An 18,984-nucleotide genomic window follows, 5' to 3' on the forward strand; every position below is an offset into this window, starting at 1 on the left:
CTGTGATGCTTGGGTCAGATTTGCCATTTTGATTGATGGATTCACACATTCTGCATTTGCCATGTGCACTTCAAATACTAGATCAGTGCCTTTCCCTGGTTCTCCATAGTAGCACTCCGTCCTTTTTCAGTATTGTAACTCACAGTGAAGTGCAATCCCTGCAGTCTGCATCTCAAACATTGATTTTTACCTGTGGTTCCATCCTTCATTCAACCCATTCTCAGCTGATGTCCCATAATTCAGCCTTTATGATAATTCAGCCATTTCATTTTAGTGGGTATGTCTCTACCCCACTTACCCTCTGTGAGCCATCCCTTGCAAAGTGAATGGATTTTGTTTCTTCATTGTACCTCCAGTGTCAGCAGTTCCAAACATGCTTTCTCCAGTCCCAGCAAAATTTTTCTCTCCCAGAGCAACCCTCAGTAACTTTACCATCAAGTTAAGAAATCTTTTTGTCTTCCCTGTCCATTCAAAGCCCTCAGTTTATTTTCAGGTTTATTTTTATTCATTTACACTTGCATGTAGCATGTGAGAAAAACCTGGTTGTCACCTGGCTGCCTGTAGGACACAAGCAACCTGACGCAGTTGTTGTATCTCCGGACTAGACGGTTCCCTCCCTGCCTACCCTGAAGCTGCCCTTTGCCTTTCCTCTCTGGTTCCCCCTTTCCTTCCAGATCCCAAGATTATTATCTTCTCTGCTCTACCTGTTTAACTGGTCTTCTGACTGTGTCCAGACTTAAATCTATAAAATTAATATCCTGCATTTTTAGATCAGATTATTTCACAGCAAGCAGACAAACTGTTACACCACCAGAGATTTACTTGAGAGCAGCAACTTCTGATGAAGAGCATCTAGGGCAATAAGTACTTACTTCAGGTCAGCAGCAGCTGAACTGGGAAATCTGGCAATGCCCTGGGTTGCTTGGGGAGGGAAGGAAGGGAGACTGGAAAGTCACTCAGTGCTCTGTGATCATCGCGTCTTCATGGGTTTCGACAAGACCTTGAAATGTGTCTCCTGCTCCCCCTGCAGGTTTTGTGATCCTTAGCAAGGGAGCAGCCCGAATTGTGTACAACCCCAAATTAGCAAACCCCTGTTGTCTTGTAAATAAAAATGAGTGCATGTATTCATAAAAGGAGCAAAATATGCCTGCACAGGCAATACTAAAAGTGATTTGTGAACATCTGCTTCCCAGTATTAATTTTGTTATGGCATAGGATTTTGATTAGGACTTTCTAAGCTTTTCAAAATCTCAAAACCCGTCTCATGTTTAACGGCATCAGTTTCCCCTAAGCATCCATGAACGTTCTCTGAAGAACTGGATCCGCAACACAGATCGCAGCTGCTCGAGCTGCCAGTGAGAGGTTTTTTGTGCAGGTGATGCACTGTCAGCCAGAGACACAGATTTTCCAGCTCAGTTTCAGGGAAATTACTTCACAGTTCTTTGTTGAGGTTGAGAGAAAGAGCATGGTCAGCTGCTGCTCTCTTGACCCTTGGGCATTTAGCAACCAGACTGATCAGTTTCTGACAATGAGGCGGAACTTTCCTAAGCTCATAACTAAGTCCAGACCGTGTGATCTCTTAAAATCAGTACTTCTCCTGTGCCAAATTTGAGAGTGCAAAGCTACAAAAATATCTCCAAGAAACTCGTGTTAGAATTATTGAATATTAGCATAACAAAGCATTTTTCTTCCCCAAAACTTGTTCTCGGAAGTGGCCAACCCATTTTTCACTAAAACTTTCCAAAACAGTCCAGCCTGAGGCAGAGACGACGCATGGAAAATATAAGCTCCAGCAGTTAAAGGCTGACAAAGTAATAAACAACTGAAAGTAGGGCCTTATGATGGAAAGTGTTAGGGAATTTTAACTCTACATGTCATTGCCAGCTTTGCTTATAATAAATGTGTCAGTAGCAATATGAAAAGATGTGTGCAGTAAATTAAAGGAATGCTGTATTAACCTATTTCATGCAGCACGTCTGCCCACAAATTGCTTGCATCTCAATATGTTTCGGGAGAAAAGGATTTTTTTTTTTCATTGAATGTATTAATTTTCTAACTAAATGAACTGGGAAATTATAGATTTTAACGTAACAGTGACACCCTGTGGTCAGTAGTGATGGAGTTTACTCTGGAAAGTAGTGTTTCCTTTTGTGATGCATTAATCTTTAGCAAGGCTGGAGAGGAAAAGAAACAAGGAAATGCAGTTAACTTCAAGGGTTTTTCCATTTTATTGCCTTATATGTAGAAATATATGCTTCCAATTGCTCAAATATTAAAATAATATTTATTTATATATAGTTGTCTTATTGAAATAATGGGGAGTGGCAAACCTTGACTGTAGACAACTTGATAATATAACTCACAGAAGGGTCTCTATGAGCACAGCCACTTTACAAAGCGCTGCTTACATAGTTATTTATATTTCTATGGTTATCTGTATCTCTACAGGAGAAGTAGTTTTCGCTGATGGCATACCAAGCAGTGGTGGGTAGCAGACTGATGGCAGAGAGACACAGAAATAGGACAGTACCACACCATGCCAGCTAGGCACTGGCAGGGCTGCAGGATTAAACAGTTGGAAGTAGTAGTCTTGTGCTGCTTTCTGTGTGCACAGTCTTTGACCTAATGCATGTAGGTCCTCCTTTTACTTCTTCCTCCATTCCTTCTCCCTTCCTTGAACAAATGCTGAACTAATATACTGATATTTTGTCATATCTATGTGCACCTATCTTTAAGGCACTGTGGTACTGAACTTTACAATGCTGTGGGCCCTAAACTTCCTGGGACAACAAATCTTTTCCTGTTTAATATCTATCATCTTATGTAAACCTGGATCCTCGACACTATGGTTTCAAAATCTCATAGTTTAAAAAAATCCCAATTTATGAGAGACCTGGTGTATAGTTTCTGGAGTTACTGATGCTGATCTTGCCATTTTTAAGAGAGGGACAAAGTTAATTTTCTGTTAGAGAAAGCCAGGTTTAAAGATCATTAAGGAAGGAGACTGACTGTCCCAACCAGAAGTTATGGGGACGTAGTAAAACAAACTGAGAAACATGAAGCATTTATTATTCACTGGCAATAATGGTTTCCTGTTAAAACTGGCTATTTGACAAAGGTGATGAATTTAATTCCTTGCTCTCTCATTGGGGAATTAGGAAGTTAACATGGGACAGGAGCAAAAAGTTTTCTGCCTTCTTTAGAGAGTAAGCTAAAGCTAGCCAAAGCTAAAGTTTGGAAGGTGTTCAGGAACCAGTGTCAGGAAATTAGTGATTATCAAAACTCCGCAAGTGTCAAAAAAGATTGGAGCACTGAAGTTGTCCTGGAAGCCAAGCCATTGTTCACCCACACACACGTAAGCAGCTCAGTGAGTGCTCATCTAGGACATAAAGAATCATAGAAGCACAGAATGGTTTGGGTTGGAAGGGATCTTAAAGATCATCCAGTTCCAACCCCCCTGCCATGGGCAGGGACACCTTCCACTAGACCAGGTTGCTCAAAGCCCCATCCAACCTGGCCTTGAACGCTTCCAGGGATGGGGCATCCACAACTTCTCTGGGCAACTTGTTCCAGTGCCTCACCACCCTCAAAGTGAAGAATTTCTTCCTTATATCTCATCTAAATCTACCCTCTTTCAGTTTAAAGCCATTACCCCTTGTCCTGTCACTATGCTCCCTTGTAAAAAGTCCCTCTCCAGCTTTCTTGTAGGCCCCCTTCAGGTACTGGAAGGCTGCTATAAGATCTCCCCTCAGCTCTGCCAGCCTGGAGAGGTGCTCCCACCCTCTGATCATTCTTGTGGCCCTCCTCTGGACCCACTCCAACAGGTCCATGTCCTTCTTATGTTGGGGGCCCCAGCGCACATTGCTGGGTCATGTTGAGCATGACCATCATCATGTTGAGCATGACCATCATCAACCAACACCCCCAAGTCCTTCTCCTCAGGGCTGCTCTCAATCCATTCTCAGCCCAGCCTGTATTTGTGCTTGGGATTGCCGTGACCCAGGTGCAGGACCTTGGACTTGGCCTTGTTGAACTTCATGAGGTTCACACAGGCCCACCTCTCAAGTCTGTCAAGGTCCCTCTGGATGGCATCCCTTCCCTCCAGGGTGTCAACCGCACCACACAGCTTAGTGTCGTCGGTAAACTGGCTGAAGGTGCGCTCAATCCCACTGTCCATGTCGCTGACAAAGATGTCAAACAGCACCGGTCCCAATACCAACCCCTGAGGAACGCCACTTGTCACTGGTCTCCACTTGGACATTGAGCTGTTGACCGCAACATATCCTACGAAATAGCTGCAGTGCAACTTCTCATGAATCTCGGCACAATTTAGCGCCTGTCAGGAAGTGACAATAAGACTGGGGGCTTTTTAAAGATCTCATATTGACAATGAATGTTTTGCAGGCTCAGATTGTTGAAAGGCTTGAAACTCATTATCTCCTTTAAAAACCTGACAAATATTGGACATGTGATGAAGGAAGAGGCCTTGTTTTACACATTATGTCAATTTTTAGCTTTTCTTTTAGAGCCCCTTATTCTTTTAGTGGCTGTAAAAGCAAAACAGCTTCATAGCTGCTCAAACTTGCAGAGAAGTTATTTATTAGGTGCTATTTCAGACTCTGTGCTTGGACAGGCTGGACTGTAATATTAAGCTCCAAATTAGTTAGTAGTGCTGCTGAAGGATGTTTTCCAACATCTGTTTTTAGCACTGTTATGGAGTATGGATTATTTAAGGACTTTTTGAATGGGGCCACACTGGAGATGAACTGCCGTGATTCTGCACAGGAATCAGAAAACACATTATGTTTGCCCATACACATGCAAGAGCAGACAGATGCAGTTGAGCCAGCTGCTGAAATAGCAGTATGTAGCAGTAGACATCAGAAGTGTTGTGAAGATAACTTTAAAGGACAATATCTTAAAGGCAGAGACACCTGCTCATTGCATGTTAAGAGCACTGATTTGAAGACATGTCAGATTTGGAGGTCAGTCAGAGCTGCTGTATTATATACACTGTGTCAAGACCCTGTCTACAACTGGCTGACTGTTAAAATGGCAAATCCATCCTGATGCAGATACCATTATAGACACATAAACATGTTTATACACTGTTTCTGGGAAGTAATGGTTTAAGTGGCTGTACTAGGATGAAAGCCGCCACACCAAGGATGTTACCGATGTAGAGCTGTGACTAGACTTTCTCCTTTTTCTGTTTAGCCAGAATAGTCGATGGTTTAAAAGACAGAGCAACTATCACTGTCTGTCATCTGGACGTTACTGCTCTCACTGCTTACCCAGCAGAAGACATCATCTTTTATGCTCTTGCATGTATGATAGATGACTAAAATGACTGAGCTCACTCCAGCTTCCAGTGGAGGTAGTTTGAATTTACTCAGATGAGGCTGCCTGACAATACTAGGATGTGCTTAGACAAAGATGTGTTTTTCGTGTTACCTTTATGTTGCTGTGGTATCCCATACCCCTCCATGTATTCATAAACACTGTCAACAAACAAAATAATAAGCAACATGTACCCCAGTGTTACAAGACTTGCACTGCAACTGCAGAATTATGATGGCATCACAAGTGTTTGTACAAGCATTCAAGAAATTAATATGTATGTATATCCAATGCCTTTAGAAGACACACCCTTTTAATGCTGGCAGTATATTGTTTCTTGTTTTTTCTCACAGTGAGAGCGCTGTGAAGGACTGGAGCAGGTTCTTGATAGTAATATAGGTGACACCCCCCAGGAGAAGGTTCTCCCCAGCTTTGAACTGGCAAACTTTTCTGTCTGTTTTCAGATGCCATTTTAATTGTCACCAATACAATTTAGTTGATATTTTTCCCATTTTTGCACAAGGGCAAGTGTTTCATGAGATAATTCACTTGGTTTAGAAAGTGACTGTTTATATGCTACTAAAGCTGTTTCTGAGCCTGTTGATCTTCCTTGGGAGTTTTAACAGCTGTGATGTACCTCAACACATTATTTGACTATAGCTTTTATCCCTATGTAAAAGTTACTGAAAATAAGTACATCAAGAAGAATGCTCTAGTAGTTATGACATAACCTGACAGCTGGGGAAAACTCCATGAAGGACACTTTCTTCTACCGTTTCATCCCTGAGACAGTAATTTCTGATGGAAACCTTAAAATCAGCCTGAAAGAGCAGGCACAGCAGTGGGTTGCATGCTTGTATCATACCAGCACTTCTACATGTTAGTCTCCCTTTTCTCTTCCCCAGACCTTCACTGTACCCTAAGTCTTTCTATTAAGAGGCCTTAGGTGTGTTTCTGCAGGGACACTTGCAAGCCCAACAGCTTCCACCGTGGGGCTTGAAGCAATGACTTCCAGGGTAAATGTATGAATCTTAGCAGCTGGTGCAAAAAGAGAGAATTTCCAGTTGAAAGCTATCATAAACACATATCCTCTGTGTATTGGACACAGATGTGTTGTATAACACATTTTCTGACCGGTGGGTTACACAAACAAAGTGTGCGACAAGTGACTGAAATGTGAAACATGTACTTTGGTGATTCACTCCATAATTCACAGATTAGTGTACTTTAACATACAATATCCCTTCTTAGAGAGTCTCATTGTGTGAGCAATATTAAGCAGTACTGTCTTGCCTGTCACAGTTATGCACCTTGGCTCCTTTGAGGTCTTTATTACAGGCTTTGAGCAGCTACCTAGCTCAAGATAATGTTCCCTGCCTGAGAGTAGGACCTGGGACAAAGCTTCATTGGATTACTCTTTATTATTGCCCTCCAGAAATGGAACTTCAAAGAGCCTGTAAGGCCAATGATGAAACTATGGAAAGCACCGTTAAACCTAGAAGCACTGTTAAAACTAGAAGCAAATACAACAAAACATTAGGGAAGTTTATTTCAGAACTAAAAAAAACCACTGATGGGTATATTTGGAAAGGGGACTTAGAAACTGCAACATGCAGGACATCATCTTTTGCCTGCCTTGCCAGCTAGTTGTATGCATGGCTGTGAAGGAGAAGCTCAGGCTCCCAGCTTAGCTTGTGGGGACAGGTAGGTCCCTCAGAAGGAGAGCAACAGAAATCAGCTTGCTGTGCAGTCAGGCCTCTAAGCTGATCTTAATGACTTGCAAATGTGAGTAAACAGGCATAGTTTAACCTCTGAATCTCTCTGCACCCAGAGTCAAATTTGGAGTATTGAAAACTTAACTTCTGCACAGGAATCATGTTCTGAATTTGAGCTGTGATTGCACCCTGATTCAGTCTGCCTGACTTCTTCTAAACTTTTGGTGTATGTCTGCCTAAATTAGCCCTAGGGGGAGGAGAACCCCTCTAGTGTGCGTAAGGTAGAGAGAAGCTGGTCTCTTTGAAGATCTGATGACCTCTCTGCCTAATATCATTGCCTGCCTCTGATTATCTCTAGATCCTGAATACCTCCAAAGGCGTCTAATCTTCTTCAAGGGGAAGTCTGAAGAGGTTTCTCTAACAAGGGAGACCCAGTGTCCTGGATCACATACCTAACGTGTTAAAACAGAAAAAAAAATCCCAATTTCAGCTTTATTTCACAATCTAATCACAGAAAGAAGAGGGTGCAAGAGCTCACTAAACAAGTCAGTGGCAATCACAGGCTCGATTCCTTTCCCTCCCTGACCAGTCTCCCAGGGAAGGCTTTATCCCATAGGAAATTTAATATCTGTTGGGCAGAGTTGGTAACTGGTTTACTATTCTTTGTCATGAATATGCTGAGAAAGGATCAGGAGAGGGAAAGAGCTTGGATGCAGTAGGAAAAAAATAAAAATCAGAGAATTATGAATTTATGACAGCTGGCTGTTTTTTCAAGTCTTAATTTAAATGAGAAAGCTTAATGCTGTGCATCAAGTACTCCCTTAAAAATATTCAAAGATTGGAACCTATATCTATGGAGAACTTTCATGATATCCAAGCTATTCAGTTGTTCCAAACATCTTAAAAACTAGGTTTTTGAGTGCTGCTCCAGGACTGTGCTAGGGTGTGAAATTTGCTAATCTGGGGGTTGTATTTTCTTTTAGACTGCTGAATATGATATACAATGGGTCAGACTCACCAGGATAAAGTTCTTTAAACTTTTATTTCCAGTTGATTTAAACTCATGAACTCTTTAACAGATCTGCGAAAATTTAATTCTTCCTTACATTGTGGTATTCAATTTGGGAGAAAATACCTTATAGTCTTCCTCTAAAAGAAGCACAAAAAGATTATGTACATGGTGGATTCATGATGTCTAATTAAGAGGAAAGAAAAGAAAATGAGAAGAGAGAAAATGCTAAAAGGGAAATTCTTTGTGGAAGAATAGCTATTAATATAAAACACATTTTAGAGGGTAGATGTCCCAAAATCTTTTGGATGACACGTATATCAGATGCTGATATTAAGACTTCCAACTTGCAAAGACTTATACATATGCTTAAAATTACACATTTGAATAAATGCATTGATTGTATTTGGGTGCATCTAAGCCTTTGCAGGAATAGATGCAGGCTACTTAAAAACAACATGTACAGAGATAAAGAGAGAAAAAACATAAAACTCTGGCTCTAAAATGGCAATCATCTTATCTGCCACAATCACATGTAATGCACTGTTAGTTCTCTGTTCCACATCCTGTGTTTGAAGAGTCTTACCTTATAAAGATGTCAGGACTAATGCCGTTATAAGGAGTTTCCTCCGAGAAACACATCCATTTGTGGAGAAATGTGTATTTTATCCATGGTAACTAATAAGTATAGCCTGCTATTTATGAATAATTATAAATAATACTCTATGCTGATGTTGCATTTTTGTGTTGTTATCTTCCAGATGGGAGTTGCTGTAGTGGATTCATCGGTTGCAGGACTGGGTGGTTGTCCCTATGCAAAAGGTGCCACTGGAAATGTAGCCACAGAGGATGTGATATACATGCTTAATGGTCTGGGGATCAATACAGTAAGATATTTTTACTTTCTACTTAAGACTTCAGGGAAAACAAGAATATTTTTCTAGAAAACATACGATACATACTGGAAAATTACTTGTGCTGTACAATAAAATATTGGGAGCAAAGAGTAGTTTTTGTAAACTAAGTGCTTTAACATGGTTTGACACATAACACGAATTATGTTATCTTCACTAGCAATTTAGAGTAGAACTGGTTGGCTTATTTGACAGGAATTTGAATAACCCCCCTCTCCCTACCTGGACCTATGAGGAGCTCAGTAGCAACTGCTTTGAGTCATTGCTCTGCCTCAATAACCACAAAAAAGTCACTAATGTAGACATTGCCCCAGAAGGCTGATCAGCTCTACAGTGGAAATACCGAGCGGACCTCAGCTTTTTTCACAGAGCTTTGGATGTGGTTCGTAGTGCTTATTAATTTGTTGTCAATTTTTCTGGCTTCAAAGTAGAAAAAAATTGTGGTGTTTGGAGCCCAAGCACACAACATTGCTATTTCTCAGGTATCCACTTAATATATTTCAAAATTGTACAAAATCTGTTACTGGCTAGCAGGCTTCACAGTAATTTTTATTTCCAGCCCTGTTCTTGGAGGAGAGGGCAAAGCAGCTTTTCTGCACTGAGCTGCACTTTAATGAACCTTGCCAGTAAGCATGCATGCTTGAAGAGCACACATTTAGTATCCCTGGCTTGGTTGACATGTTAATTATACTGTATTCCTGGGAACTAAGTAATGCTACCTTCTTCAAAGAATGCGCTCTTTGGTCTTCCTGTTGGTCATCATTGTTCTGGAAATGTGGCATAATGAGTTTGTTCTAACTCAAGCAATACAACGACTTGTCCTTTAACTTAGACGTAGACTTTTGAGAGTCAAGCTCAAAGGAGAAAATATAAAGAGCTGCCAAAACTGCAACGTGTGTGGTTTGTATTTAAACTACCACAGAAAGGAATTGAAAAGCCTGATGTCTGAAATACAACGATCTGAGGTATTGGGGAGCTTATTACTTGTCTGTTGGTTGCAGTTCAGTGTGACATGCATGCCAACGGAGTTCCTTGACATAAAAGGATCATGGAACGTGTTTCTGAATTGTACATCCCCTGAGCACTGTTACACCATATTCAGTACCTGACAGAGTTCACTGTAATGTTTACCTGCTTTCATGTGCTTCTTAGGGAGTTCTGGGTAGATGTCAGATACCTGTTTAGAAAAGGTTTAATCACAATTGTCCATTGTACAAGTGGACTCTGTTTTGAACTGTTCATACATGCTTTGGGGTAGCTTTTTTCAGGAAGAAGGTGTTTATTCTTTTGAAACAACACAGTTCTTTGGAGTAAGGAGGAGAAATCACGCATTTCACTTTACGTTGCTGTGCACCTTAGACTTAGGCTTTAAGTATAGTCTTTCCTTGGGCAAAATACCCATTGGCTTTTCCAACTGACTTGTAGCAAAAGGAACCAATTAAATAAAAATAGCCTGATTAAATGAAATATACCTTGTTCCAGGCTTCTGGATAAGATATATTAATCTGTTAATGATCTGGTGTCCAAGCAGAAATCTAGCTTGTCCTAAAGGTTGATACCAAATCCCGTCGACATAAGAATATCACCATCAAACATTTAGTTCTCCCTTTTTAAAAAAGTTTAGATTATGCAATAGCAAAACACAAGGCTTTGCTCCTTGACCCTTTTCTGGCCTATTAAGAAAAGAGTGGTTTATTGGATGAGAGACACGGAACCTCAAAATTATTACATTAATGTATGAGCTTTGGTCTTTGCGGTGCTGGTTGGTTTTGGTACCATGGCCAATTCTGTAAAATCATTATTGCAAAAATCTATTAATATGTCCCTTTTTCTACAATGGCACAAAATGAAATTATAATTGCTAATGCTGTCCATTTGCAAGGAGAGCTTTCTCATGTTCCTCTCAGCTATGCACTAAAGCTTTCATTTTGTTGACTGATGTCACTTAAAGGGTCAACCAATGGATGGACAGTATTTAAGTGTACATTATTGAGTTCGGATTGACTAGATGATACATCACAATAATAATTGCTGCTTGTTCTATATTGTTCTTCAGAACACGTAACCAAGAAGTGACACGTGAAATGAATCTCTAGCAGGCTAAATGTGAAATAGTTTTCTAGCAGAGCCCATCTACGAAGAGATTTATTGGTTGTACCATGGTAATGGAGAGATAATTATGTCATAGATCATTAATGCTTATGTGACTTTGTAAGGAGACATGTACTTTCTATAAAAACAGTTTCTATATGGCTTCTATGCAATTACAATAATAGTACTTGTGCTTATGATGCCTTCAAAGTGCTTGGCAAACAACAAGCCTTTCTGAGAACCGACTAAGTCCTGTCGACCTTACATTACTGACACTGAAATCGAAGTTCAGAGAGATAATAGACGTGGTATTTATGAATGCTGAATAAGAACTAATTAATTGAAGTCAATGGGAGTTAAAGGACTTTGCCTTCTGGCAGAAGCTTTTCTAACTTAAGGCACTTATCCAAGTTCATAGATACTATTGGAGGTACTTGTCTTTGTGTTTCATGGTTTCATTCCTTGGTGTCCAGGAATCATTTTGGATATATGGAGTGGTTACCAAGTACACTTCAGTACATTTCTGAGTATCTATCTGAAGACATATTATTTTGACTCAACAACCTTACAAGCACCTGTCACTACTCTTTTCCTATTGCCATCTGTGAGTCATGCTGTGAATGCTGGGTTTTGTGCCCTTGTGGTAATCCTCTTTGGTTCACAACACTGACATAAGAAAGACAATGTAAAAAGCAAAGATGCTTGTATTCCATTTAATGAATGTGAACTGTGAACATATGTTTCTTATCAACACATATCACATTATGCAGTGCTGAAAATGTGAATTTTGTATAGTTTGGGTTTTTTATTTTGCCATCTTCCATAATCTAACTACCAAGTATGTCTATGGTGGTATGTTTCTCATTTCCTCCTAATAAAAAAAAGCACAGATGCTCTAAGAACTTCTTAGATTTCGTTATGTACAATAGCACTTTGCAAACCAAACCTAAGTAAAGACCAATAAAGGATAAACAGAATGAGCTGAAATCACCCTTGTTATAGCTGTATTAAAATGAGACAGTTATAAAAGCGTGTCTTTGAACAATATGTTTTAGATGGTGCTATATACTAGAGTTGACTGGAAACTTTGAAGCTTTTTTTTTTTCAAATTAAAAATATTTTTGATTACATTTCTGGGAAGTAATTTCTATTCTCATTAACATTTTTAGCCAATTCCAAGAATGAAAAAGGCAAAGTTTACTGTAGAACATGGAAATAAGTGCTAGATCCAATTAAAGGATTAAGCATCTAAATCAGGTCTTGGTCTGAACTTTAGTGCATAAATCCATAAGTGTTATGAAAGCCTATTTCTGGTGCAATATACCTTGTACCCTTTAATGTTGAGTGACACACTTCTCCCAGTTTTATGTGACTGCTCAGTGTATTGGTAGTTCAAAGTTCTCTTTCACATCCCTTCTACAGGAATTTTACTGGCTTCTGAATTCCAGTCTTTGGAGCAAGTACTTACATCACTTACACAATCTAACTCGAAAACTTTTACTCTACATGAGTAATCCAGGAGGCCAACAATGCAGTATTTTTTCCTCTTTGATCAGTGATCTGATTCCATTTTAGCAATCAAGCAGCACTGATATGTATCTTATGTTAGTTAAAAAACAGTTGATTGCTCAAGGAACATTTTTTCAGATCATTTTTGCAGATCAAGCAGTTGCAATTTTTTGCTCAGTTGTGCTAGCAATGTAAATTGTAATTTTGCATTGAAATGAACTAGAAGGAGATTATATTTATTCAAGAGAATGCAGGATCCCGTTTCTCACTGAACTCAGTTCCCAATACAAATGTGTTTCCTCTGTTTTCCTGAGCTGCAAATGGGTTACTTATAAGCATGAAGATTCTTAGCATTGGGTGATAAATAAGTACAGCACATATGTAGGCACTGTATTTTTCTTCTAACTAACTTCTTCAAGTTGTTATACCAGTTCTTTATCTCAAATTCTTTTGAGTTTGAAAGATATTACTAGAGTATTCAGTCCACTGCTGTTATAGGATAAGAAATCAGCCTCAAAATGGCAGAACCTTCCAAACAACTGGAACTATTGTGTACATCATTGTAACTCTAATGATCTTCATTACTGACCTATGACATGAATCAGGCCCTTTGTTTGCAAAAATTAGACCCTGGAGCAAAAAAACTTGGAGTTTGAGCATTTTCAACATGTGCATTTATTATTCTTAATATTTTTCACCTCTTTTTTAGGGAGTAAATCTTTATACAGTGATGGAAGCTGGAAACTTCATCTGTACAGCTTTGAACAAGAAAACAAACTCAAAGGTTGCACAAGCTTCCTTCAATACTGGAACTATCAATTAAATGGATTTCTTTTGCAGCTTAATTACATTTGTCATCTACCTTGACCAAGGACATTTGTATCAAGAAAACAAATATAAGAAAACCATTTCAGCACAGAACCAAAATAGAACCCGTATATAACTTTTTATTATGGGAAGAGTTACTGGACTGGACTGTTTTGTCAAGAATTGTCTGATTTGTAAGTAAGAAATAAATGACTGCAGTACAAAACCCTGTGCTAGTTACTTCTACAGATGAGAAAAATGTATGAACACCAGGACATTTTGCCATGTTTTAAATTGACTTTTAGTTCTTTTCAGGAAAACTGAATAAAAGCAGTGAATACATAGTTAATTTTTAATCAAGATGACTTTTAGAACAGTACAAATATTTGCAGTAGTTTATGAGATCCCACACTGTGTGTGGCCATTCTATTATGTGTTTTATTTATCTGAATCTTTACTTTTCATTTGTCAAGTCAGTTGTGTTATGAACATTGAGCCAAATCTGAATTCACCATAAGAATTTTTTTAGCAATAGCACTTTTTTATTTTTGTTTTGTTTAACATCTGTTAAGTATATGGATGACTTTATCGTGTTCCAAGACTTTGTGGTGAATGGCAGTCTGCCAGATCCTCCAAATCTAATGCAAATTTCCTTATTTGTTACATATGTTAAATTTGTTGTAGTTGCTTTTCTTCGTCAACTCTATTAAAACCTAATTATATGAAACAATTAAAAATTAGCAAGGTTTTCAACCGTCATTCAGAGTAGTAGTAGCGTAGAAGGGGCTTAATTTTTGTCCAAAGTCTCATAGAACAATTCGGGTTTTTATTCTATAGTCTATGAATTTACATTCTCACTTATAAGTCACGAATTTTTGAGGATAATAATATTCTGCTGGACTAACTTACACAAAGGGAACCACGTAAAATTTTTCTTTGTGCTCTACTGATAGTGATACTGTACTTTTCAATGTCTTAGTTCAGCAAGATGCCAGTGAACTGCATTGTCATTTTTAGATCTATAATGGACAAATTCAAAGAAGAGCCTTATCCTATCTATAAACTGTTCAAATGTGCCATGAAAATATTGTCATTTTTTTCAGTCTGAAACATCAGTACTGATATTGGTTGTTTGTGTAGGATCCTTCTGTAATTCTCTGTGTATTGAACCTTGATTTTTTCTGAAAATAGCCTGTTACTATGCAAGTCCAAAACCCTGGAGTATGATCTTTTTCCATATTCTTGGTTTTCCTCTAAAATATGAAAGGTTGGAAAAAGGTAAGATGAAAGAAAGTGAAAGATAACATGTAATGAAGGAAAAGGCTGAATCATTTTTGTCTGGAACTCAACTCTGCCAAGTTACAGCTGAGTCTCAGCTTGCTTTTGAAATTCCAGAGTGAACCTTTTCAGATATCTTTTAGCCAGTACTGTAGCTTAGAATTGGCACAGCTTAAGAAAGTCAAACTTTGCATGCCAGGTAACTCAAAGCTAGAAACTTGATATAAAACCTCTATCCATCCTCTTTATGCTGTAATGATAGTCAAAACCAAGATAAGCTACATTGTTTCACTCCTCTCATGATAAGAGTCAAAGAATAAGCAAAGAAATATGTTTAGGTGAGGCAGGAAATATCTTGCCTATCAATCCAAAATACTAAATTGCACCCCTTCCTGTGATATCTGGTGAGAAGACTTTCAAGTACTCTTAAAGATGTGAACACTCTGATTTGCTTGGCCTGATCTGAATGAATAGTTGGATCACCACAGAAAATGCTCTGTCCTCATTTTGCTATGTTTTAGCTGGGGCTTCGTTATTTAGCAGCCACTACGGTTCATATATCAAAACACAGACTTTAATAAAGCCAGGTCTTGAACCATTCACAGATTTAAAAATTCCATAATGGATTAGATCCAATAAAGAAGTGAGGAATCTGCAGCAGTACTTAGGTTGCACTTAGTCTAATAATTAGTAGTTAAGCCTAAATGAGGTGCCAGAATCGACATCCTCAAGACTCCATAATTCAGATGCCATTTACCCCTGAAGGTGACTAACCACACTACAATACTTTCCTGTTTAACCATAAAATTTCCTCTTTAGTTTGCTTCTGTGCAGGCACAGAATTAGCTCATTTTGAGCTCAAGTGTGCTGTTCTTATGTAGGGCCTGATGAGTGTTCTTCCATCCAAGATCCTGTGACTATGTTTAACCGACATCAGCAAGACTGAGGTTCTCACAGAATGAAAGTGAAGTCACCCCTTGGAAAAAAAAAGTAGTTGTGATGCAAACCACCTTTTAAATACTAGCCTGAATGTTGAGCTAAACAATTGGTCTGAGATTAGCTTGCTACTCAGCCTGAGGAGATTCAAACGTACATTTTTTGGTGTCCTCATCAATGGATCTAACCACCAGGCTATATATAGAACTGAAAAAGAACACACTTTTTAGTAAATCTGCGTGAAGTTGTGCCACTGCGTAGGATGGAATTCAAAATTCCTGAAACCCGAAGGATCGCAAGAAAAAAAAGTCTCTGCAACAGATAAGGGTTTTTTCCTTGAAGATGGTGGTGAAGACTTCAGCTATAGGCCAAGTTAGGAACTGAATTGATACTGTCCACTTTTTTGGTAAGTATACTAACTACAACATCTTAGATGAAAGTGAGTGGTTTCACTACCACCACAACTTTTGTGTTAAATAAAATACCTATGTAGAACATAGACTATAGAATAAAAGAGCTAGCTCTGCTCAGTTCTTTGAGAGTTCTAGACATCTGTGTTCCTAACTACCATGAAGGATCACTAACTTTGGCACTAGGAGTCCCTTACACTCTGGAGGAGTTTTCAGATATGCCTCTGTGTGTAGTGCATCCTAGGCTTCTCAGCATCTGGGCTGTCCGGTTTGCAATTCCAAGGCTCTTAACAGTCCCTATGCACTGAAACAGGTTACCTATTAAATCATAGGGTTGAACAACCTAAAATGTTTCGGTTCTTTATTGGGTCTGTTTTAGAAACTACTTGGGAGCTTGTGGAGAGCCTTAAATGCAGGTCTGTTATTCTATAATGATGTGAGCATTGGAAAAGATGAGCAGTCACATCTGGATCCCATGCTTTACCTGCACGTTCAGCTTCAACCACATAGTGAGTTATAGTAATCCAGTGTGGAGGTCACAAACAAATGGATTGTTTGTCAGGATCGTTACAAGGAAGGAAGAAACATAGAGCCAGAGTAAAAAAAACCCAACATTTATGTGCCAAAAGTGCCACCTGGGATGAATTTAGGCCTGTGGGTCCAGGTGAACAATCCCCACAAAATCCGTCTTTACCTGTAGTGTGACTGAGAATCCTAAGACATCTCATGTTCTTGCTACTAAGATTTGTTAGGCATGTAAAGTGCTGCTGTTCTGCTTTCCTGGGCTGGCATCGTTTTGACTGTGCGGAGCATTTTAACACCTAATCTTTGGCTTCACAAAATAGGCATATATTGCCCTTAAGATCAAGGGCTAAATCAGTAGCTACGCCATGAGCATGCATCACTCAAAACAGGCAGCTTTGAGTTCAGCACGTAATAAAGCGGTTGAAACTACATCCCTTCAAAAACATGGCAAGAACTGTAAGTCATGGGATGGCGCTACTGCTCTCCAGTGCTTCTGACTTTCTAAATCTTTATGCTTGTATTCAGAGTGACCCATTGCTAATGGTGCCTGCTCTTTTAGACCCTATCAGTGTCCCCCACTGAGTACATTGCTGTCACTTCACCCTGACTTAACCCTCTGGCTGCGGAAGGCTTGCATCCAGGTGTTTGGCTTCCATGAGCAGGTGTTCTTATTACTATGTCATTATAAAAATTATATATATATTTGTTGAAAGGTATCCAGAAAAAGCAACAGAGTGCCGAATATCATGATCACACTGTTGGAACGTGGGGACATGCTGTTTCCCTGTTTTGCTGATGGTCTTCTGTAAATGCTGAAAAGGGGATAGCGTAAACTCTTGAGACCATGCGAGAGACAAAGTAGTCATTGACTGCGCTCACCAAGTCTTATCAGAGACAAATTAGATGTACCAAGATATTTACTTCTGTGCTTTGGAGACTTTCTTCTGTAGCTCACTGTATCAAAATCGCTGCAGAGATCTCACCAAACAAGATGGAGATCATCTTACTTGTGCCAGGGCCATGGAGTATGTAAACTGGAGTTCCCAGGGCAGTCTTTGGTCTGTGTCCTGGTCTGAACTTGTGAAGGTTTAACAGCTGACCAATGTGATGTTGGTGGAATTTTCTTTAATACTTTCATAGTAGTTTTTCTTTTTCCCATGTTGTTGGCAATAGAAAGTCAAACACCAGCTTCTTTGGCTGCTCAAGATATTACATGGTTCTAAAGGCAAGGCTGGTGTGCTTTTTTGGAGGAGAAGTTGATCAGTTCCATTAGTTATGGGCATAATTGTTCTTCAGTGCCTTTCATAAGACAGCAATGACATGGATCCCGTACGTGGATAGTGCTAATGTCTTCCAGCAGCAGCTTGCTTTGTAGTTTAAACTTTTATGTTTTAGGGCAACTTGGCTCTAGACCAGAACTTTAATGTTTCATTTTCATGTATAACCAGAGTTTACGGAAACAAGAAGTGAATATTCTGGTCTTGTGAATAAGTCCAGAGAGGCTTTGGCTAATTTTCCTTTCTTAATAGCGTCATTTCAGTTCATAAAACTTTTATTATTGTAATAAGGAGTCACAAAATGAAGACTGCAAGTCTGTGAGGCAAAATTCCTGTGTTTGGGATCAGTGCTGTTGCAATGAAATAATACTTTTTCAAAGAGTTTAGTGTGAAAATATAAGATCTGCCTATTTTTTCAGAGTTATTTTTAAGGAGTAGAAATATTGTTTAGTTACTGTGATACCTGAAAATGAGGATTCTCTGCCACTGAATTTCTGTATGATTTCTCAGACTGTCTTAAGTTTTCTTTATTAATTGTGAAATGTCTAGAGAACTGACTAAACAGAAGAATCAGTCTGGAGAACTGAATGAAAGACATTTGCTTTCCAGTTCTTGACTTTCTGATCAATGCTTTTCTTTTGTTATGTCATATTTTTGAAGATTATTTTTCTCTACGGTCCTGCTGTAACACAGTGTTGATCTTCATTGCTGCAATAACACAGCAGGCAGAAGGACTACAGCCAAAGTCAACTTAGTCCTTTGAAACTGATGTCAAAGAGATGATATGTTTGTTACAGAATTGTCATGTACCCTCTTGGTTAAATGCATTTGTGATTTTGCAATATGTGGTGTTAAAGCTGAAATAAAATCTATGTCAGTGTTTATTGAAACTGATATGCTCATGTATTACACCAGATTCAGCATCTCTGACTAACCAGCTCACACATACAGCGTTAGTAAATACAAGCTGTCACTCTGACACATACGCCTGTGTTGACTTTGTTACCTTGTAATCCATTTGGAGTGCATTTTCTTAGGATTACCTTTTTTATCAGTTTTCCTGTGTGCTTTTATAGCTGACAAATCTCTTCTAAGTCACTAGGGAAACATTTCTTCCCTCCATTAACTAAACATTAAAAGCTACAGCCAGGAATGGAGGTAGGAGTTGAAAAA

At 39.0% G+C, this 18,984-nt stretch overlaps 1 protein-coding gene across 2 annotated transcripts in view; it reads left to right on the plus strand.

Annotated features, from left to right (window-relative positions):
* The window catches only part of HMGCLL1 (3-hydroxy-3-methylglutaryl-CoA lyase like 1), an 86,638-nt gene extending 67,955 nt beyond the window's left edge, over positions 1–18,683 (plus strand). For both annotated transcript variants that reach the window (XM_087776885.1, XM_087776886.1), the window contains 2 exons: positions 8,826–8,951; positions 13,288–18,683. In XM_087776885.1, coding sequence (XP_087633011.1) covers positions 8,826–8,951; positions 13,288–13,401 — 240 coding nt within the window. In that variant the 3' untranslated portion in view covers positions 13,402–18,683. The remainder of the gene's footprint in view (positions 1–8,825; positions 8,952–13,287) is intronic.
* The last annotated feature ends 301 nt before the right edge of the window (positions 18,684–18,984 follow it).

Source organism: Nipponia nippon, unplaced genomic scaffold (assembly GCF_047370975.1).
Source record: "Nipponia nippon isolate SJK-2023a ecotype South Korea unplaced genomic scaffold, ASM4737097v1 scaffold_4, whole genome shotgun sequence".
Taxonomy (NCBI): Eukaryota; Metazoa; Chordata; class Aves; order Pelecaniformes; family Threskiornithidae; genus Nipponia; species Nipponia nippon.